General features: G+C 35.1%; 1 protein-coding gene across 8 annotated transcripts in view; it reads right to left on the reverse strand.

Moving 5' to 3' along the window:
- Window positions 1–22,027, reverse strand: part of NOX4 (NADPH oxidase 4) — a 169,381-nt gene that overhangs the window by 62,963 nt on the left and 84,391 nt on the right. For 7 of the 8 annotated variants that reach the window (XM_073020246.1, XM_038005369.2, XM_008020466.3 and 4 more), the window contains 3 exons: window positions 14,046–14,262; window positions 11,941–12,105; window positions 11,743–11,805 (listed from right to left, as the gene is read on the reverse strand). In XM_073020246.1, the coding sequence (XP_072876347.1) occupies window positions 11,743–11,805; window positions 11,941–12,105; window positions 14,046–14,262 (445 nt within the window). The remainder of the gene's footprint in view (window positions 1–11,742; window positions 11,806–11,940; window positions 12,106–14,045; window positions 14,263–22,027) is intronic. The other variant, XM_038005366.2, reaches the window with a different exon arrangement.

The following is a 22,027-nucleotide window of genomic DNA, read 5'->3' on the forward strand; positions in this document are numbered from 1 at the left end:
ACTCATTCACTATTCTTCCAGGTTCTGAAAAGGTTGCCTGGGAGGGCTCACTACTGAGACCTGCCCCAGGAATAGCTATCCACAGAACAAAGTTTCCTTGCCTATGTCTAAGTGCCTCACCCTGGAGGTATATCAAATCCAATGACTGGTCAATTGGGGGTTACAAAGGTTTGGCCCCCTGGATTCAAGACAGAACCACTGTAAGGTATCATTTCATTTGCAGAGCTCCCATCAGATCTTCTGGGACCTCTATGGACTTGTATCACATAGTTCAAGTTCTGCCTTGCGTTTTTAGTTAATCGTTATTGATTGTTGTCCTAAGCATACTTCCCAACAAATCTGCTGTATGCAATATGCCTGCCAGCCTGTTTCCAAGGAAACCTAACCTAAAATATCATTCATCCTTAAGGCTAGAAGACCATAAAAGGCAAATAAGTCATCAGTCCCCCCAAATGACTGTTTCTAAATCAATCTGTGGCCAAAGCTTAGTCAGTTACTACATACTGAAAAATGAGACAAAAAATCTTAATGTAATCCATGTCTTTGGTCCCTCAGTCATTATCTGAAACAGCCATAACTAAATCCATTTATGGAGGGTTTACTATATTCCAAGCACCACACATACCACTTAATTATATGTTTTTGATTAATATTCAGAGTAACTCCATGGAAAAGTTGCTATCATTAACTACATTTTCATAAAGAAGTAAACCAAAGATTAAGTATGTTAATTTTCATCTCCACAGTCATAATATTAGAAAGTAGAGCATACAGGTCTCCATCCCAAGCTGTAGTATTCCAAAATCCACAATCTGATACTACACAAAGTCCTGTAATTTTCATCAATCTTGGCAGCAAACGTGTGTGAGGTTTTACCATGAGAAAATATGAGTGTACCACAGCAAGAAACAATCATAATTTCCTTGGAAAACCCATCAAATTAGGATATCGTTCTTGTGTGGGAAGTCAATGTCATGTATGAAAAATAGTGAAGCATTTTAAATAATCAAAACTCTAACCTTTGCCTTCCTAAAAAATCAGTGCTTCAAGCTTAGCTTTACCTTGACAGAAATAGTATTTCTGTGTCCTGTCTTTGGCACTTTGAACTTGTACTTTCACTGTGAAAAACTTAATCTCCATCTTAAAAAGTGAGCTAAAACTCAAACTACTGATTTTGTAATAGCTGTATATGTTATCAGTTTGATTCTTTCTAACTGGCACAGTATATGAAAATAAGTATTAGACTTTTTAAAACAGGGGGATTTATTCAAATGTCACCACTTCACAATATTAAAGAGTTTAGTAGTATGGACAATCCAAAGCTTTCACATTACTATAGAAAACACATATATGTGTTTTCAATAAACCTCAGTTCTAAATGGTAATTTTAAACTTACTTTTGTTTTCTGACACCAGCAACATAGATGTCCAAAAATAAGAAAAGTGTTAGAAATATGAAAGTCCTCAGCATGGACGGATAGTGTGGCAGAAGAGACAGTGCAGAACAGTTAATAACACGCCTTCAGCCAGACAGGTCTGTGTTTATATCTCATCTCTACCTCAACTAAACGTTTGACTTTAGGCATGCTATTTAATCTCTCTGAGCCACATTCTTTTCTGCATCACCGAGTTAACAATACATGTCTCATAGGCATATAGTAAGAATTAAATAATATAATATTTGCAAAAGCTGTGAAAGAACCTCTTAGGCACTTAATTAGTAGGTGCTATTATCTTTGACAAAGATGTGATACTCACTTTTTAGTGGGAATCACCATATGGGAAATTGCTTTGTTTTACTTCAAGGGAACTCTTAAGACAACTGTGCAGTGAAAATGTTTGAAAGCATGCATTTTACATTTCTAAGTGCCAAATAGAAGTAATTGGACAAAGAAGGAAATGGCAGGAAAAGACTGTAAATTACCATAATAGCATAATGTAAAATTTAGCTTAGAAATATTTGCCTTACCCAAATTCATGTCTAGACAGCAGCAAGGTTTGCCTATTTTCCACTTATGAAAACAAAAACTCCCTTGGGGGATAGTACAAATGAGCGAGCTTGTAACCTCCCAAATCTGGGAAAGCTATAAACCATTTCCTAAGCGTACATGATAAACAGATGGTCTGAAAAAAATAATTTCTTTGCCTTAAAATTTTATTTAAAGTCAATTATTGTAACAATTTAAAATAGCTATGAGATAGAGTGGTTTTAAGAAAACAGTATTTAGAATTGAGATTTAATAAGGCATAAGTAAAACATACAGAAACTGATGTTTAGAATATGAATGAATGTGAATGCAAAACCTAACCTTATAAAGTCAAGGTCTATTTCAATCTACAAGGTGCTAAGTGAAACAAAGAAATATTGACAGCATTTGTCAGATATGCATAGAATTAGGAGTAAGTAATTTTCTGTTATTGTTTGTGCTGAGAATAAGGGAGGTGAGGTGAAAAATGATTTTGTCATAGACCAGATATAATCCACAAATTGTGTCTATTTGTCTTTGGTGGTTCTTTCTAAAGACCTTTGCCATAGATACATTTTCCCCTCTGCTTTTGTTAGAGAGAAATAAGCACCATGACCTCAAAGATTAGACTTTAATTAAATACTCTATTCTGACTCAGTCTACTCCAAATGAGAGCCACTTTGGAAATAAGTATTTCTCCTTTCTTCTTTATCCCTTCAAATTTCCTTTTCTGTAGTTGCACCCTCTAAGGGAGAGTGTGCTATAAAGAGATGGGGGAAGGAGGATCTCTATCCACAAAGCTCTTTCAAGCTAGGTCCTGAACTCTATATTAGGTGGTTTTTACTCTTTCAACAGATATGCATTGACTATGTGCCAGGTACTGTGCTATGAATTCATCTTTCAAAGGGCTTTCAAAGGGCTCATGGAGCTTATGGTCTATGGTCTAAACAGATAATAATTAAACAAATAATTTAATGATTGTGTTGAAGAGTGCACATGGGTTGCTCATAAAAGGAAAGGTCAGGAAACTTAATCTAATAGGGAGGGTCAGCGAAGGCTGCTCAGCAGAAGTGATATGATGATGAGATGTGAAGGATGAGTAAGAGTTCCCAGAGAACTCAAAGAGAATGGGTGGAGTTTAAGGTGTGAATATGTGGAATAAAATGAGGTTGGTTCCCAGGATAAGACCAAAAAGTGGGAAGATGAGAAAGCATTAACTTAATGAGTGAACAAAATTTAATGGGATTGGTGGCATGGGGTGGCTCATGCCTATAATCCCAGCACTTTGGGAGGCTGAGGCAGGAGGACGGCTTGAGGCTAGGAGTTTGAGATTAGCCTGGGCAAGATAGAGAGGCCCTATCTCTATAATTTTTTTTTTTTTTAATTTAGCCAGACATGGTGACATGTGCCTGTAGTCCCAACTACTCAGGAAGCTAAGCCCAGGGGTCCAAACTGCAGTGAACCATGATCACACCACTGCTCTCCAGCTTGGGTGACAGAGGCAGACCTTGTCTCAAAAAAAAAAAAAAAAAAAAAAAAAAAGAAGAAAAAAAATTAATGAGATTATATATTAAAGAACTCCTCAAAACCACTAATACATTAGTAGGCACTATGCATATTAAACTATATATTAAGCAGCATTTCCCACTGAAAAATCCCTTTCCTTCCCTTCCCCTTCCCTTTCCCTTCCCCTTCCTTTCCCTTCCCCTTCCCTTCCCCTTCCCTTCCTCACATGCCCCCTCCCCTCTATCTGTGATAATTTTCAGAGAACAGTCTTTTTTTGAAAGAATGGAAGAAGTGGTCTCCAATAACCTGCTTTACTAAAATTATCCCTTTTTCTCCTCTCTGTCATTTTGGTAAAAGATTCTTACAGAACCAGAAGAAATAAGGCAATTTTTTTCTTAAATGAAAAAGTAAGAAAAGAAAAACTATGATGGATATAGACTGTAGACATCCAACTTCTTTATCTTCATCTCTTGCACTTCTGAACCTGAATCTTCCGAAACAAGCCTGCAGTGGACTCAGAGCCTTCGTAATGAGGGCTCCCTGGGCCACCACAAGAGTCAAGGCCCAGGGTGAGATGTCCTTTCCTGTAGGAGGCAACCCACAGGGAGGCTCCAGAGTCACATATAACTAATGGAGCTTCCTTGAGGTGAGGAAAAGCTCTCTTGTCTTTTCCATCAACCCAAACATTATTATTTCCCAAAGTGGTCACTAAATCAATATTTGTTCTCCAAGAACAATGTACTGTTCTTATTTCCACACTTTGAGATTCCACAGGGGAAGAAAACAAACCTTTCATTTATATGACAAAAATATCAAGTACATGAGGGTATCCTCATGTCATTTTAATTATTGACGAACTTGTTAGATCTTTATACTGCTATCCCACTTTTCCTTTTGATTCATATCCAACTGTTATTTGGGCACTGATGACAGTGAATGTGAAAAAAAAAAGAATTCTGAGTTTTAAAAATAATCAAATTCTCTTTCAAAGGTCTACATCACATGAAAGATTCAGGAGCTCGTGGTAACCAAAATAATTTTCATGGAATTCTACAAAGGATTCTAGTTGAATAAACAAAATATGTTTTTAGATAATGATGTTTATATGAGTACTTTAGCAGAATCCTCATAACAGAGATCATTTGAAAATGAGCTGTTCTCACTGATATGATTGGTCAGAACACAGGCTAAGCACTCCCATCCCTCAAATTCTCTATTGTGCTTAAATTCTCCTTTCTCACAGTGGCTGCTGAAACAACATCCTGAAGCCCTTTAGAACTGGAAGCTATTTTGGACAACTATTAATCTAATGTGGTGGTTGACAACTGTAGGTAATTTTGCCCCTCAAAAGGCATCTGGCTACATTTGGAGACACTTTTGGTAGTCACAGTGGGGACTATTGGTTTCTAGTGGGTTAAGGCTAAAGATGCTGCAAAACATCCTATAACACACAGGACAAAATCCCATCAAAGAATTATCTGATCCAAAATGTCAATACTGCCATGATTGAAAAATCCTGATCTAGCACAAATATCCTTGCAAACACTTTTGTGAGATAGCTCTTCATAATTTCTAGACTGGTCTCATTGTTATAAATGTCTTTATTATGTTAAATAAAAATGTATTCTCCTAAAACTTTCTGCCTATTGGGATCCCAAAGGAAAAGAAAACATCAAACCCTTCACCCACATGACAGATTTTCAGATAACTGGGACTACTTTCATATTCCCAGTTTCTCATTTTCAAGTTGAAAAGCCACATGCTCATGTCTTATACTTGCTTCTCAAAAAAAAGTGTAATTTCAGAAATAAAAGCAATAACCAAGTTAAAACCAGGTCTTTTAAAATTATGGATGTAATAATAATATCTGTATTACCAAGTATTGACCACTAATGATATGCCAAGGGTTTTATACACATTATTTTATAAACTAATATTGACAATATCAAAGATGCCCCTTTGATATTGTCAGGTAAGAATCACTAGCACTGTTTTGCAGATGATGAAACTCAGCCTTAGCAAGGTTGAGAGATACACTCACAGACACAGAAGTAACCAGTGAGGGAGCTGGAACTGAATTCTAAAGTTCTTGCCCTTTATGTGAATAGTTATGACTATTTTATTTCACATACAATTTAGTTTCCCTTTCTTAACTGTCTCCTACCACCAGTTCGTTTTCTCTTGTCTGTACCTACATTCCGTTCTTCCTTTTTCTTTCTTCCCATCTTTGCCTCAAGCTGGCCACAGGGCTATCACATCTGTTAACATAAACACCTCTTAAGAAGCAGGCCAGGCCACAGAAGGGACTTACTTAAAGCTCTTCCAGCTCTACACACTACTTCTTTTGTATTTTCCTTTTGCCTTGTGAAAAGGGCCTGGGCCTGCTGAAAGAAATTAGATCTAGAAGCCTCTCTTCAGTGTGAACATAGGTGAAAAATTCTTTGATATACTGTTTTCAGATAGCAAAAAGGTTTTCAGTGATAGAGTATATACTAAAAAGTAAACTAACCTCTATATTTTTTATGAATACATAAGGGTTCATTATACTATTCTTTCTACTTTTTTAAGTTGAAAAATAGTTTAAAAAACAACAACAACAACAAAAACTCTTGCTGCTCTGTACTTGCATTCAGCAACTAATTTCTTTTCTTATTCTATATTTTCTATTTAATGTTATGGTGAAGAAATGATTTTCAAAATAAAGTTGCCAACACAAGGGAAGGTTAATTTCTAAAGTAAAATTATTTTATTATTATACTTTAATTTCTAGGGTACACGTGCACAACGTGCAGGTTTGTTATATATGTATACATGTGCCATGTTGGTTTGCTGAACTGATTAACTTGTCATTTACATTAGGTATTTCTCCTAATGCTATCCCTCCCCCATCCCCCCACCCCACGACAGGGTCCTGGTGTGTGATGTTCCCCACCCTGTGTCCAAGTGTTCTCATTGTTCAATTCCCACCTATAAGTGAGAACATGTGGTGTTTGCTTTTCTGTCTTGTGATAGTTTGCTCAGAACGATGGTTTCCAGCTTCATCTATGTCCCTACAAAGGACAAGAACTCATCCTTTTTTATGGCTGCATAGTATTCCATGGTGTATATATGCCACATTTTCTTAATCCAGTCTATCATTGATGGACATTTGGGTTGGTTCCAAGTCTTTGCTATTGTGAATAGTGCCGCAATAAACATATGTGTTCATGTGTCTTTAGAGTAGCATGATTTGTAATCCTTTGGGTATATACCCAGTAATGGGATTGCTGGGTCAAATGGTATTTCTAGTTCTAGATCCTTGAGGAATCGCCACACTGTCTCCCACAATGGTTGAAGTAGTTTACACTTCCACCAACAGTGTAAAAGTGTTCCTATTTCTCCACATCGTCTCCAGCATCTATTGTTTCCTGACTTTTTAATTATTGTCATTCTAACTGGTATGAGATACTATCTCATTGTGGTTTTGATTTGCATTTCTCTGATGACCAGTGATGATGAGCATTTTTTCATGTGTCTGTTGGTTGCATAAATGTCTTCTTTTGACAAGTGTCTGTTCATATGCTTTGCCCACTTGGGGTTGTTTGATTTTTTTCCTGTAAATTTAAGTCCTTTGTAGATTCTGGATATTAGCCTTTTGTCAGATGGGTAGATTGTAAAAATTTTCTTCCATTCTGTAGGTTGCCTGTTCACTCTGATGGTGGTTTCTTTTGCCATGCAGAAGCTCTTTACTTTAATTAGATCCCATTTGTCAATTTTGGCTTTTGTTGCCATTGCTTTTGGTGTTTTAGTCATGAAGTCCTTGCTCATGCCTATGGCCTGAATAGCATTGCCTAGGTTTTCTTCTAGGGTTTTTAAGGTTTTAGGTCTAACATTTAAGTCTGTAATACATCTGGAATTAATTTTTGTATAAGGTGTAAGGAAGGGATCCAGTTTCAGCTTTCTACATATGACTAGCCAGTTTTCCCAGCACCATTTATTAAACAGGGAATCCTCTCCCCATTTCTTTTTTTTGTCAAGTTTGTCAAAGATCAGATGGTTGTAGATGTGTGGTGTTATTTATGAGGCCTCTGTTCTGTTCCATTGGTCTATATCTCTGTTTTGGTACCAGTACCACGCTGTTTTGGTTACTGTAGCCTGGTAGTAAAGTTTGAAGTCAGGTAGCATGATGCCCCCAGCTTTGTTCTTTTTGCTTAGGATTATCTTGGCAATACAGGCTCTTTTATGGTTCCATATGAACTTTAAAGTAGTTTTTTCAATTCTGTGAAGAAAGTCATAGTTAGCTTGATGGGGATGGCATTGAATCTATAAATTACCTTGGGAAGTATGGCCATTTTCATGATATTGATTCTTCCTATCCATGAGCATGGAATGTTCTTCCATTTGTTTGTGTCCTCTCTTATTTCGTTGAGCAGTGGTTTTGTAGTTCTCTTTGAAGAGGTCCTTCACATCCGTTGTAAGTTGGATTCCTAGGTATTTTATTTTCTTTGCACCAATTGTGAATGGGAGTTCACTCATGATTCGGCTTGCTGTTTGTCTGTAATTGGTGTATAGGAATGCTTGTGATTTTTGCACATGGATTCTGTATCCTGAGACTTTTCTGGAGTTGCTTATCAGCTTAAGGCGATTTTGGGCTGAGATGATCGGGTTTTCTCAATATACAATCACGTCATCTGCAAAAAGGGTAATTTGACTTTCTCTTTTCCTAACTGAATACCTTTAAATGCCCCAATTAAAAGACACAGACTGGCAAATTGGATAAAGAGTCAAGACCTATCAGTGTGCTGTATTCAGGAGACCCATCTCACATGGGCGAGATCACCCATCTCACATGCACAGATGCACATGAGCTCAAAATAAAGGGATGGAGGAAGATCTACCAAGCAAATGGAAAGGAAAAAAAAAAAAAAAAGCAAGCGATTGCAATCCTAGTCTCTGATAAAACAGACTTTAAACCAACAAAGATCAAGAGCGACAAAGAAGACCATTACATAATGGTAAAGGGATCAATTCAACAAGAAGAGCTAACTATTCTAAATATATATGCACCCAATACAAGAGCACCCAGATTCATAAAGCAAGTCCTTAGAAACCTACATAGAGACTTAGACTCCCACATGATAATAGTGGGAGACTTTAACACCCCACTATCAATATTACAGAGATCAATGAGACAGAAGGTTAACAAGGATATTCTGGAATTGAACTCAGCTCTGTACCAACTGGACCTAATAGGTATCTACAGAACTCTCCACCCCAAATCAACAGAATATACATTCTTCTCACACCACATCACACTTATTCCAAAGTTGACCACATAGTTGGATGTAAAGCACTCCTCAGCAAATGTATAAGAACAGAAATCACAACAAACTGTCTCTCAGACTACAGTGCAATCAAACTAGAATTCAGGATTAAAAAACTCACTCCAAACGGCACAACTACATGGACACTGAATAAACTGCTTCTGGATGACTTCTGGGTAAATAATGAAATGAAAGCAGAAATAAAGATGTTCTTTGAAACCAATAAGAACAAAGACACAACATACCAGAATCTCTGGGACACATTTAAAGCAGTGTGTAGAGGGAAATTTATAGCACTAAATGCCCACAAGAGAAAGCATGAAAGATTTAAAATTGACACCCCAACATCACAATTAAAAGAACTAGAGAAGCAAGAGCAAACACATTCAAAAGCTAGCAGAAGGCAAGAAATAACTAAGATCAGAGCAGAACTGAAGGAGACGGAGACACCAAAAACCCTTCAAAAAATCAATGAATGCAGGAGCTGTTTTTTTTTTTTTAAAGATCAACAAAATTGATAGATCCCTAGCAAGACTAATAAAGAAGAAAAGAAGAAGAATCAAATAGATGCAATAAAAAATGATAAAGGGGGTATCACCACCGATCCCACAGAAATACAAACTACCATCAGAGAATACTATAAACACCGCTATGCAAATAAACTAGAAAATTTAGAAGAAATGGATAAATTCCTGGACACATACACCCTCCCAAGACTAAACCAGGAAGAAGTTGAATCTCTGAATAGACCAATAACAGGCTCTGAAATTGAGGCAATAATTAATAGCTTACCAACCAAAAAAAGTGCAGGACTGGAAGGATTCACAGTCAAATTCTACCAGAGGTACAAAGAGGAGCTGATACCATTCCTTCTGAAACTATTCCAATCAATAGAAAAAGAGGGAATTCCCCTTAACTCATTTTATGAGGCCAGTATCATCCTGATACCAAAGCCTGGCAGAGACACAACAAAAAAAGAGAATTTTAGACCAATACCCTGATGAACATTGATGCGAAAATCCTCAATAAATTACTGTCAAACTGAATCCAGCAGCACATCAAAAAGCTTATCCACCAAGATCAAGTCGGCTTAATCCCTGGGATGCACGGCTGGTTCTACATATGCAAATAAGTAAACATAATCCACCACATAAACAGAACCAAAGACAAAAACAACTTGATTGTCTCAATAGATACAGAAAAGACCTTTGACAAAATTCAACAGCCCTTCATGCTAAAAACTCTCAATAAACTAGGTATTGATGGAACCTATCTCAAAATAATAAAAGCTGTTTATGACAAAACCACAGCCAATATCATACTGAATGGGCAAAAACTGGAAGCATTCCCTTTGAAAACTGGCATAAGGCAGGGATGCCCTCTCTCACCACTCCTATTCAACATAGTGTTGGAAGTTCTGGCCAGGGCAATCTGAAGTAAATTTCTTATGAACCCAGGATTAGGCCAAATTTCTTAAATTATTTAAGTAAAGACAAACTTACTTGTATATTTTCTCCCTTTTCAATTATTCCCTTCTATTTTCATGTTACCAATTTCATATATATGGGATGTATAGATGCAGACAGATGGGAACATGTTTTACAACATATATGTAATAGTTTTGCTATCCTTCTTAGGTATACGTTTAAACATGTGGTCTCTGTTCTCAATTATCTTTCTTAGAAATTGAATAAAGTCCAAATATCCATCATCAATGAGAATATTAAATAAATTACAGTACTTTCCTACTGTGGAATATTATACAGTCATTAACATGAATGAGACACATACAGTAACATGGGAGGATGTCCATCATATGTAGTCAGTGCAAGAAGCCAGTTACAAAACAATATGATCCAGCAAACAAATGTTAGAAACTCATGTATGCAGAAGCATATGGAAAAATATCTGGAAAGATATATGTCAAACTGTAGAGAAAAGGATTGGGAAGTGGGGAAAATTTTTTTAAGTCTCTATTTTATTTTATATCTGTGAATTATCTAAATATTTATAATGAGTTCATGTTATTTTTATAATAATATTAAATGATATGCTGATTAGCTAATCACATTTGATGGTCTCCATTATTTAGCTAGATGCTCCCCACACACATGCCATTATTTACTCTATTTGATTTTGATAATTTTACTTCCCATTCTCTCTCCCATTACACTAGATTTACCTTTTCTAAACACTGCCTGTTTTGTTTATTGCTTCCACCTCAACCCAGAGTATCTGTATTTCCCCTAAATTGCATCTCTAAAGAAAACTGTGCAAATATTAGATTTCCATATACATTAAAATACTCCATAAGAGGAGAAAAGTAAATATTCAAGAAATTATATATATCTATATATATATAGACATATATAGATATATATAGACAGATATATGTATTTCTTTTTTGAGACAAGGTCTCACTGTCTTGCCCAGGCTGGAGAGCAGTGGTGTGATCAAGGCTCAGTGAAACCTCAAACACGGGGGATCAAGCAATCCTCCTGCCTCAGCCTTCCTAGTAGCTGGGACTACAGGTGTGTACCACCACACCTGGTTTTTTTTGTTTTTGTTTTTGTTTTTTTTTTTTTAATTTACTGTAGAAATGGGGTCTCCTTATGTTGCTCAGGCTGATCTTGAAATCCTGGGCTCAAGTGGTCTTCCTGCCTTGACCTCCCAAAGTGCTGGGATTACAGGCATGAGTCATTGTGCTTGGCCTACATTTTGAATCAACAAGCTTTAATATGCTTTAATTCATTACTTCCTGAAATGTAAGGTGCCAAAAAATAATAAAGAATAGTTACTAAGTTCTTGAGCAGATAACTATTTTCCTTGTAAAAAGATGGCTTACTTAAACACCAAGAATACTATGATAGCCTTGAATACCTTTTAGAATGAGATAGGACCCACAAAAAAAGAAAAAGATGCATAGCACCCTACAAATGTGAAAAAGCAAGAGATACATTTCTTACCATTGTGAGGGTAAATGGATGATTTTCTAATGCAGATACACTGGGACAATGCAGAATAATATACTAAAAAGCAACAAACAGATAAGTTTTAAATGACCAATTAAGAATTTCAACTATCTCAATGATGCTATGTTTGCTAAATTCCAAGAATTACATAAGGATAAAGGCTATTTAAAAAGTTACTGACCACTGACTCACCTGACCAGGTCTTGCTTTAAAATTTTCTTTGACCATTCGGATTTCCATGACATCTGAGGGATGACTTATGACTGAAATGATGGTGACTGGCTTATTGCTCCGGATATACCTGTAAAGTCTTTCGGCACAGTACAGGCACAAAGGTCCAGAAATCCAAAGCCAAGTCTAAGATAAATTTTTGAAAATATACTTCAAGAAATACTCATATTGTAGAAATCTACACCCGGCCCAATTGCTTATTGCATGCATTACGGTAGTAGTATTTTAATTTGTATATTAAATAAGAAAACATAATAAATGAATAAAAAATAATAGATGCTCACTATCATTCAAACAAACAAAAGTATAAAACAAAACAGAAAGTAATATCAAGACCCTACCCTCAATGTCACGCTCTGGATGTAACTACCATGAACAAATAAGTGTGTATTCTTTCCTATACCTATATACAGATATATTACATATCTGTAGGCATAGAAACAATACATTTAATAAAAGAATAAAGGGGAGTTAACAATCTCAGATGAACCTGGGGATAATTTTAGAAATAAAGTAACTGTCTAAAGTTTATTAAATAAGAAAACCCTAGATTTTTAATGTACATAAAATACATGCATAAGATACATACATATAATATGTATACATATGTTAAACATGTATAGTATATGTGTTTAAAAATGCACTATTCTAGGCATGTTGTTTACCACTTACTTCTATATAATAAGAACATAAAATAATATTTATAATTTGGAAACCATGACAATTTTGAATATGTGCTGCATGGTTAACCCTGATCCCAGGATACGTGCAAACTTTGGGAAGTGCAGAAGCCTGTGGGGCTTACCGTTCTCCTAAAATTACACACTTTATCTCTCTCATCCCTTTGAGGCCTCCAACTAAAACTTGTCTTAATGGTCACTTTTTCAAGTCTCACTTTAGTTGTTTCAAATCTTCCTTCTTTCATGCAGACAGATCATGCCTCTTCTGCATATAATAACATTTACCCCACACTGTGTTATGAGTAGCATTGCAAGACAAGGTCTGCAATGTAGCAGCCTCGTACCTTTGAGACAATCACTTACCCTTTGAGTATCAGGTCCTACGTGAGCAAAACGGGAGTCACCATAACTGCCCTGTCTAATATTTGTGAATATTATGTGAAACTCAGAGAAGTTCTAAAATTATAGAGGCTAATAGAGATCTAGAGGATTATTATTAATAATAACAAACACAAGACTAATACACTATTCCAAAGTCATCTGCAAATTCATTCTACCTTTTGACTTCTCTTTCTTCTCTTCCTAATAGAGATATTTGACATCACTGTTTCCTACTTCCACTTTTTATGAAGAATAAATGGTGTAATTTGCATGGGGGCAGTTCCCACAGGCACAGAGGAAGATAGGGGCCCTTATTGAACTAATTGCTGAATACTTATGGACATTTACCAGGAGCAAGGATATTAGTCAAAGACTTGGGTTTACGTGCTTGCTCTGCCACTTACTAGTTTGGAGACTTTGATCAAGGTAAACACAATTTCTTCATCAGAAAATCGAGGATGATATTAATTACTTCAAACAGTCATTGTGAATATTGTAAGAAACATTCTGTATGTCTAATAAATGTTCTGTATTAGGCATACAGGACATTTTAGCACACTGCCTAGCAGATAATATTAAGCATTCAATAAATTGATTTTGCTATTTACTATTTACAATATTATACACAATATTATAATACAATAAAATAATAATTTGTGGTAGTAGTAGTAGATTTTTTTTACTACTATTTTTATTATTCAATCAGTTTCTCTCAACTGATGGGAAAAATATTTGTCATCTCTTGACTGCAAGCACCAATGCTGTTGTATTCAAAGGTCATATGGTCAGTTAAGTAGAAATGTTATATATCCTCTAATATTATAGATCTTTTGCATTGAACTGTCAGGTACCTGTAATGGAATAATAGGTACTAACTTACTATTGAAACATCCTGAAATATCCTATTATGCATGAATATATAGCTTGAAAAACACGTTTATATGTGATGTTGATCAGTCAAATGGAAACAAACTTTGTGGAGATCAAACACAAAATTAATCTGACCTGTGGAAAATTAGCTTGGAATCTGGGCTCTTCCATACAAATCTTCACAAATGTGTTCTGGGTAAACTCTTCTGGTTTTGAAAATTCTTCAGGGAAAGGTTCATGAAAATGTTCTGAGAAATATTCTGGTAAGGAAATATTCTGAGAGCTGGTTCGGTTAAGATTGATGCAGCCGGGAGGGTGGGTATCTAAATTAGTTTGATACTTCAGCAGCCCTCTAAAATTAAATTTAAAACAAACAGAGAAATGAAAAGATTTGAGATCAGGGGACACGGTAAAAGAAAATAACATTGTTTGTTGTTGTTGTTGTTGTTGTTGCTTTTCCGAACTTTACACAGCTTTTATCTAAAAAGTGTTGCTTATGTATTACGTTAAGGAGAAATTGAAAAATCTTAAAACATTTTAAGAAATTCTTTTCTATAGGACTAAAACAAAAACGTTGGCCCTGCAAACAAATGCTATAAATATATGGTAGAGAAGAATACATGTAGTCTCTCCAAGCATTACTGAATTTGACGGCCTTTACTTCAAGACTATTAGGCATTCATACAATCACATACAAGTTTTCACTTCAATAAACAGTGTAATGATGAATATTTTGCTAGATCTCCAAACATAAGGGAAAAATATAGGGATCATATTTAACTTGGCCAAGCCTGGATAAAACAAGACTTGCTGATTTGCAGAGAAATGTTAAACAGAAATAACTGGAACTGGAACTTTGTCTCTCTTATGGTCTGAAAACAATGTATACACAACAATCAGTCCCTAAATCTGCTCACTTTTCAATTTCTCCATAGACAGAACCACATAAAAAGTTCAAAATGATAAATCATGCAGGAGAACTCACACTATAAAAATCTTATTCTGATTGTTTATTATTCTGTTAGAAACCAAGACAAACCATTCAACTTTCTATGTTCTGCCTCTCTTATCAAGAACTGGTTAGCATCTACCTCACAGGGATAATCCATAAAATGACAGATTGTACAGAGCATCAACAAGATCACTGCTGCATAAGCAAATATTGCATGATAAAGTAAGATTTGGAAATGCTTGAAATTTTTGCAGTGTATTTTATTATTTTAAAAAATATTGAGGAAAAATTTATTTTCAAGATTATCTGTTCTTGGTTGGCTTACAGTACGTGATTTTTAAATTATCCTTCAGGCTCCCAAATACTTAATTTTAGTAGCTTAATCACCAGAGGTCAGGAGTTCGAGACCAGCCTGACCAATATGGAGAAACCCTGTTTCTACTAAAAAACATACACAATTAGCCGAGTGTGGTGGTGCATGCCTATAATCTCAGCTACTTGGGAGGCTGAGGCAGGAGAATTGCTTGAACCCAGGAGGCGGAGGTTGCGGTGAGCCTGAGATTGCGCCATTGCATTCCAGTTTGGGCAACAAGAGTGAAACTCTGCCTCAAAAAAAAAAAAAAAAAAAAAAAAAGAAAAAAGAAAAGAAAAAAAGTATATTTTTAAGTATGTCATCGCTATGATGCTTTTACAAAAATAGTATTTTTAAACAAAAACTGCATAATTATACTAACAGATCCATATTTGAAGGTTAGGAAAGCAATGACCAAGCCAGTCTCCGGTGGTATTCACTATCTCCTCGTCTTGATTACTTTCCTTTCTTCCCTCTTTGCTTATGCTCACTTCCTTTTTTAAATTTTATTTTCTTCCTTAAAACTAGTCATCATGAAGTCATTAGGGAGCATTCAGTACATGTCAGGGCCATGCATTACATGACACAATAGTAGACCACACACACATACTTTTTTAAAAAGCAATACAGTAGATACTGCCTATGTATGAGATAAATTGATAAATATTATACCAATATGAGACAAATTTTTGTCAATAATCATTTACAAGTTTCTAGTCACACAATACAATTGCTGGGATATTATACTTAGACAGCCTATGAATTTGATTCAGCTGTCTTTACATTAATAATTTAGCCAAACCTTTTGTTCCTATTGACCATCTGAAGGATAGTGACTGACAGTTAAGTAGGGAAAAAACCCCAAGCATTTATTCTACTGGCCAAAAGTTGAACAGACATGAGCATAATGTACTTAGCACTACGCCAATGGTTCTTCAGAATTCAACAAAGTCAAATCTGGTTCCTAACACTCCAGGAACTCATGATCTAGTTTGGAAGATATCTTCGAAGAAGCTGAACATAAGTGAAACTACAGATAGTAACTGGAGTAGTGTTTTAATACAGTTTAAAACACCAGGTCTAGCCCAGAGAAATTTATATACATTTTACATTATCCTCACAAAAACTGCATGAACTAGGGTTATTATTACCGTTTTAAAATTTAAAAATAAAAGTATTTTAAAAGATGAAATAATACCCCAGGGTCACACAGCTGATAAGTAGCAGGTCAAGATTTGAATTCAGAGCTGATTCAAATTCTATGCCCTTCACCTCTCATGATATATGCCATTAGTTCACTGAATCCTCACAACATAACTCTGAGAAAGGTAAGGAAGGAGGAAGATTAATACTTGCTAAGAAAGTGTCACATCAGTAACCTTTAGAACATCTGCTTCTCATTTAAACTTCAAAACAAAATAATCATACAAGGTAAGTATTTTTATTTCTATTACACAGATGAGAAACCTAACGCTTTCATTTAGGTAACAGATTAAGTATAGTCAAAGCATAGGATTCAGAAACCTACCTAGCTCACTCCACGCCCCTATGTCATGCAAAGCAAATCAGATGGTTAAAGAAGTAGACATTGTAAAGGGGTTCAAAATAAATAAAAGTCAGATTTTGTGTGTGTGTGTGTGTGTGTGTGTGTGTGTGTGTGTGTGTGTGTGTTGGAATGGGGCTGCTTACAATTTAGGGGCCTAACACCAGGCAAATAAATGTCGTTAATCCATTCTCCTGGCATAATAACATTCCAGTGGACATAACTCTACCATGCTCTAGGTCCTTAGAGTAGTGAATGTTGTTACTATACAGTAAAGTTCTTCAGGTCAGCCCAATCAAACAGTGGTACTGTTCTTGGCACATAAAGTGGAACATATTATTCTAAAATTCTTTTTAATTTTGAGAGCTTTGTGTTATTTTAAGCTACACTCAAGCTACATAGCATAGGCTATCTCTGTCTTTAAAACCCATTAAAACTGTCCTTACTTTGTCTTCTTTCTTTACTTTCAGATTTCAAACTTTATTTCAAGACTATAGTAATAAAAAAAAGATGGTATATACATAAAAACACAAAAACAAACAGAATAGAGAGCTCAGATTACTTTGGCTTAGTTGTAACTGTTGCCACCAAAGAAATATGGATAAGATCCAAAGACAGACAATGATTAAAAAAAAAAAAATCATTCATCAAAAAAACTCAAGTATGACATCCCAGGTCATTTGGCTATAATTAGGTGGTGAGAGTACTGAAAGCTCACTGGAAGGCAGGTTTTTAACTCAGTATTGAAAGGCCATATACCAGTAAAAAAACTTGTATGGTAAAGTCCAGTGGCCTTAGATTGGGAGTACTTAAACATCTCCCAATACAATAATGTCAGTCAGTGGCAGAGCTGGGACTGAAAGCCCAGTTAGTCTGAATCCAAAGTCCATGCTCCTTCCTCTGTACCAGGCCTATTCCCCTTGCAGAATATTCATATTACTTTATGGACAATCTTTAAATTGAAAACCAATGTATATATTGAGCAAAATTGGATGGCTTTATATGGCTATACACTTAGAAAAGGAGGGAGTATATTTTATCAAACCAATAATTTTATGTGTTATTTTCAAGCTCAATTGAATGCAGTAACTTAATTTTTCATTGTATGAGTAAAGAATAAATGTGCTCATTTCTTTGATATTAGTGCAGAATTTCTTAGAATTCTTACATTTGAAGGCCATTACAACAATCTTTTTCTAAAGAATATTGAATAGGAATGTAGACTAGATATTATGGGTATTTGGATTGATAGAAAAAATCTGATATTATGTCTCTAATGCATTTACTTCACTGTGGCCACATTTATTAAAATTTGAGGCATGTGTTCTATATGATTTTTATGGTGTTTTAAATTCCTGATATCTTTATTTATTTTAGATGCATGCCTTTCTTTAAAATAGAATGCAATCTTCTCAAATATAACAGAACCCACCTAAGATAACACAAAGCTCTGTGTCTATTTGCCAAACAATCTTGATCCTGCTTCTTGTCCGACACCACCACTGTAATATACCTCTCTAGACATATTATTTTATTAATTTTGGAACCTTATTAGTTTCAATATTATGGTCACTGTCTTCAAAGGCATGCACAATCTAGAGTAGCACTGTCCAATAGAGCTTTCTGTGATAGTGGAAATGGTCTAAGTCTCTGATCACCAACATAGTAACTATTAGAGAAAAGTGGACTATTTAGCAATTGAAATGTGGCTAGTACAGGTGAAGAACTGAACTCTTAATACTATTTCACTTGAATTTAAATTGAATAGCCACAGCACAGATATAATGGGTCAAATCAGACATAAAACAAAAAACAATAATTAAAAAGGGCAAAATGATTAATGCCATATAAACATATGATAACCTCTTGAGAGTACAGCTGGGTAATTAACTTTGATTATAAAATTCCAGAAAGACTTCAGAGAGAAGAAGGCAACTGAAGGATGTGGAGATTCCAGGGGTTAGAGAATAGGAGAATGGCATTCCAATATGAGGAAGCCAGATGCACAAAGGTACTTGGTTTATTCCTGAATTAGTAGAAGGGATCATATTTTATGCATTTATCCCTTACACATTCACACTCACTGCCAAACCTCAGCATCCCTCTAATACCTTTCTTGCACATAATAGATCTCTAATGCATTTCTAGTGAATTGATTTTAAAAGCAAACAATAAACACATAATTTGTTTTAATACAGCAAGTGCATGTAGGAATCAAAAAGAGAGCATTCTTGTATGTCTTGTTGTAGCTTTCATAAATAAATGCTAAATAATTTTAAAGCAAAAAACAAGAAGGGAAAAAGACATTTGTGAATGGTAAACTGAGAGTCTTGCCAAGTTATAATGACAGGGCGAGGGATGAGGAAAGGAGCTGCACAGACTATGTGGAAATATAAGTGTTTATTATTAATTTTTTAAGTTTCATTGTATGATGTTCCAAGGAGAAATTTTGAAGTATCTGTGAAATGTCTAGTGTTCTCCTATCATGAGAAATAAAGGATTTTATGGGGTTCCAAAATTGTTTCTGCACTCATAAGGATCTTAACATGTGCTATCAACATTCAACCATGTTTCAAAGTTATAGGTTTCTTTTTTTCCCCTTGTTTCCCTCAAGAGGCATTATAGTTATCCCATCTGTGTTTTTTGTTTGTTTGTTTTGCTTTCTGTTTGTTTCTTTGTTTTTAATATCCAGCTGTGACAAAGTTACATAAAATAATACAATACGTTAAATGAATCCTACTAAGTAACAACATGATTTTATGACAATCAAAACATGATTTTATGGCAAAAGATAAATATTACAAAATACCACACCTAACAAAAGGACAATCACAGAATCATCCCTACTTTAATTTCATGTGAAAAATATTCCACAAATGCAGTATCACTTATGTGACCTTTACATTTGTGGTATTTTAATCTATTTTTAAGGAGGAGAAAAAAATTCTTGTCCCCTAGGGACCTACATTTTTCCTAATATTCTATCATGTGATTTTTTTTTTCTTTATGGTAAAAAATATATATTGATTCTGGCAGCTATTTTTACTTTGCTTCAAGTACAAAGAAAGAGTTTAATTAAAAAAAAAAAAAAAACCAAATTGTATATTTTAAAATTTATTGCAGTTCTCTAACTTCTGTGGACTCCACTAGAATGTACACTTCTTAAAGTCAAGGGTTTATCCTGCTCCATTGTTATTTTTCTAGTGCCTAAAACAGTGCTTATAACTTACAATAAGTGCTCAATAAATATTCGTTGATTAACTTAGTGACCAGAAATGTATAAACAACTTTTGTTGTGATTGCTGTTGAAACACGTGATTGGGGGGTCATCTGGTTTTAACAGATATTTGAGCTCATTTTCAACCTTCAAAAAGGAGGTCTATACATGCAAATGGCATGTAGTAACATGACAGTTATTAAGTAACAGACAGTAACATTAAGTAACAGACAATGATCAAGAGAGTCAAGTCTACTTGTTAGGTGCATTTAGAAGTAGAGTGCTTTCCTAAACTAAAAATCCAGTGTGCTTCAGGAAATCCTAAGCATCTGGGTACCCACCCTACCAAAGCTTTTACTCCCACCCCCACTTTGTTTATCTGGCCTAACAGAGTTCTTGCCTCTGCCTTATTTCCTGGCTCTTGCCTCTGATAGCTAAGAGTACTGCTATCTGCAGCTTAACCACAGCAGGAATTGTGTCTGGCTCTTACCGGTGGGCTTGTCCAAGCTTACAAGACAGGGATAGCATCATGTGTTTGTAATCTGTGCAGGTGCACTGGACCTTGCTCTTTAGAAAGAACCTGCTATTGGTTTACTGCTCTGTTGTCATCATCTCCAAATGCTTAATAATTTTTTGATCAAAGAATCCCACATTTCATTTTGCAGTGGGCCCCCCAAATTAAGAGACTGATTCTGTCACAATATCTCTGCAGCTGACTAATGTATAGCCTAGGGTCTTAAGGGCTTAGAATCAACATTTATAACTTCCTTGAGTACCTGAAGTAAAATAGGTCATTCCCCTAAGTTTCCTTAACTGAAAGAGAAATTGTACCTGTTCCTCTCTACTTCACAGGTATATAAAGGGAAGAGCTTTGACCCCTTGCAAAGAAAATAAAAAGTAAGCATCCATTACTTCTTAGTATTTCCTCAGCTTTCACGCTTTACTAAAATGACAGTGGAGGATAAAATTATTATTTCACTTTTCAGAAAAACAGTACTGTACTGAAAATGTTTCTTAAAATAAATACAGTCCTTTTCCTTCTCCTTTCCCCCAACTTTCTCACCTTAAAATTCCAGCTGTAAACACTTGCTAATATAAAAAAATTCTCTGGAGAAAAGCTGAGATTAAAAATTATTTGAAAAAGTATTTGGTCTAAGGTTCACTATGTCTGTCTCCAAAATTGGGTAAAAAATAAACTTGCAGTTTGGAAGTTTAAAAAAATCCATTAATGTATACAACTTATAGCATAAATGACTTCATGTACATAAAAATGTTCTCTATATGCTATATCTAAGTATATCAGTAGACATATATACATATAAACTATAGAACTATAAGGCATCTTTAATGGGAGAAAATATCACATGACCTCGATCCCTACTACCAACTGGCTTACAGCATAAAATATCAGCAAATGTGAATAAACCATAAGATCTTAGCCCATAATTACTATAGAGAAATACTACTTTTTACATGAAATGAAGAAATCCAATGAACAAAAAATTGGAAGTTGGCAAACAAAACTGGAAGTTGGCAAACAAAGGATATAAAAGTAAAAAAAAACTTTATGTAGGACATTGTATTTATTAACATATTGAAAATATGTAAATACTATGGAGGAGAAGAATTTGGATTCCATCTAAGAGAGATCTAATTATTCAATAATATTTTTCACCTCATTTATTTAAGTGAAAAATTGAAGAACTAAAAAGTGAAATAAAACAAATCAGGAGAGCTGAGGCTGAGCATGCTGGCTCATGCCTGTAAACCCAGCACTTAGAGGTTGAGGTGGGAGGATCACTTGAGGCCAGACTTTTGAGACCAGCCTGAGCAACACAAAAAGACCATGTCTCAAATAATAATAATAATAATAATAGGCATGGATTTTTTCTTTCAGAATTTTTAGCCGCAGAGATACACAAAGACCCCCAACAAAACTGTGCCAGTCTACAATGTAATCAAAATAGTCAAGATTTAAAAGCTAATTCCTCTGACATGGGAATCAATATACTAGTTGCCATAATAACTAATTACCTAGATAAGACTAAATATA

Source organism: Chlorocebus sabaeus, chromosome 1, assembly GCF_047675955.1.
Source record: "Chlorocebus sabaeus isolate Y175 chromosome 1, mChlSab1.0.hap1, whole genome shotgun sequence".
Taxonomy (NCBI): domain Eukaryota; kingdom Metazoa; phylum Chordata; class Mammalia; order Primates; family Cercopithecidae; genus Chlorocebus; species Chlorocebus sabaeus.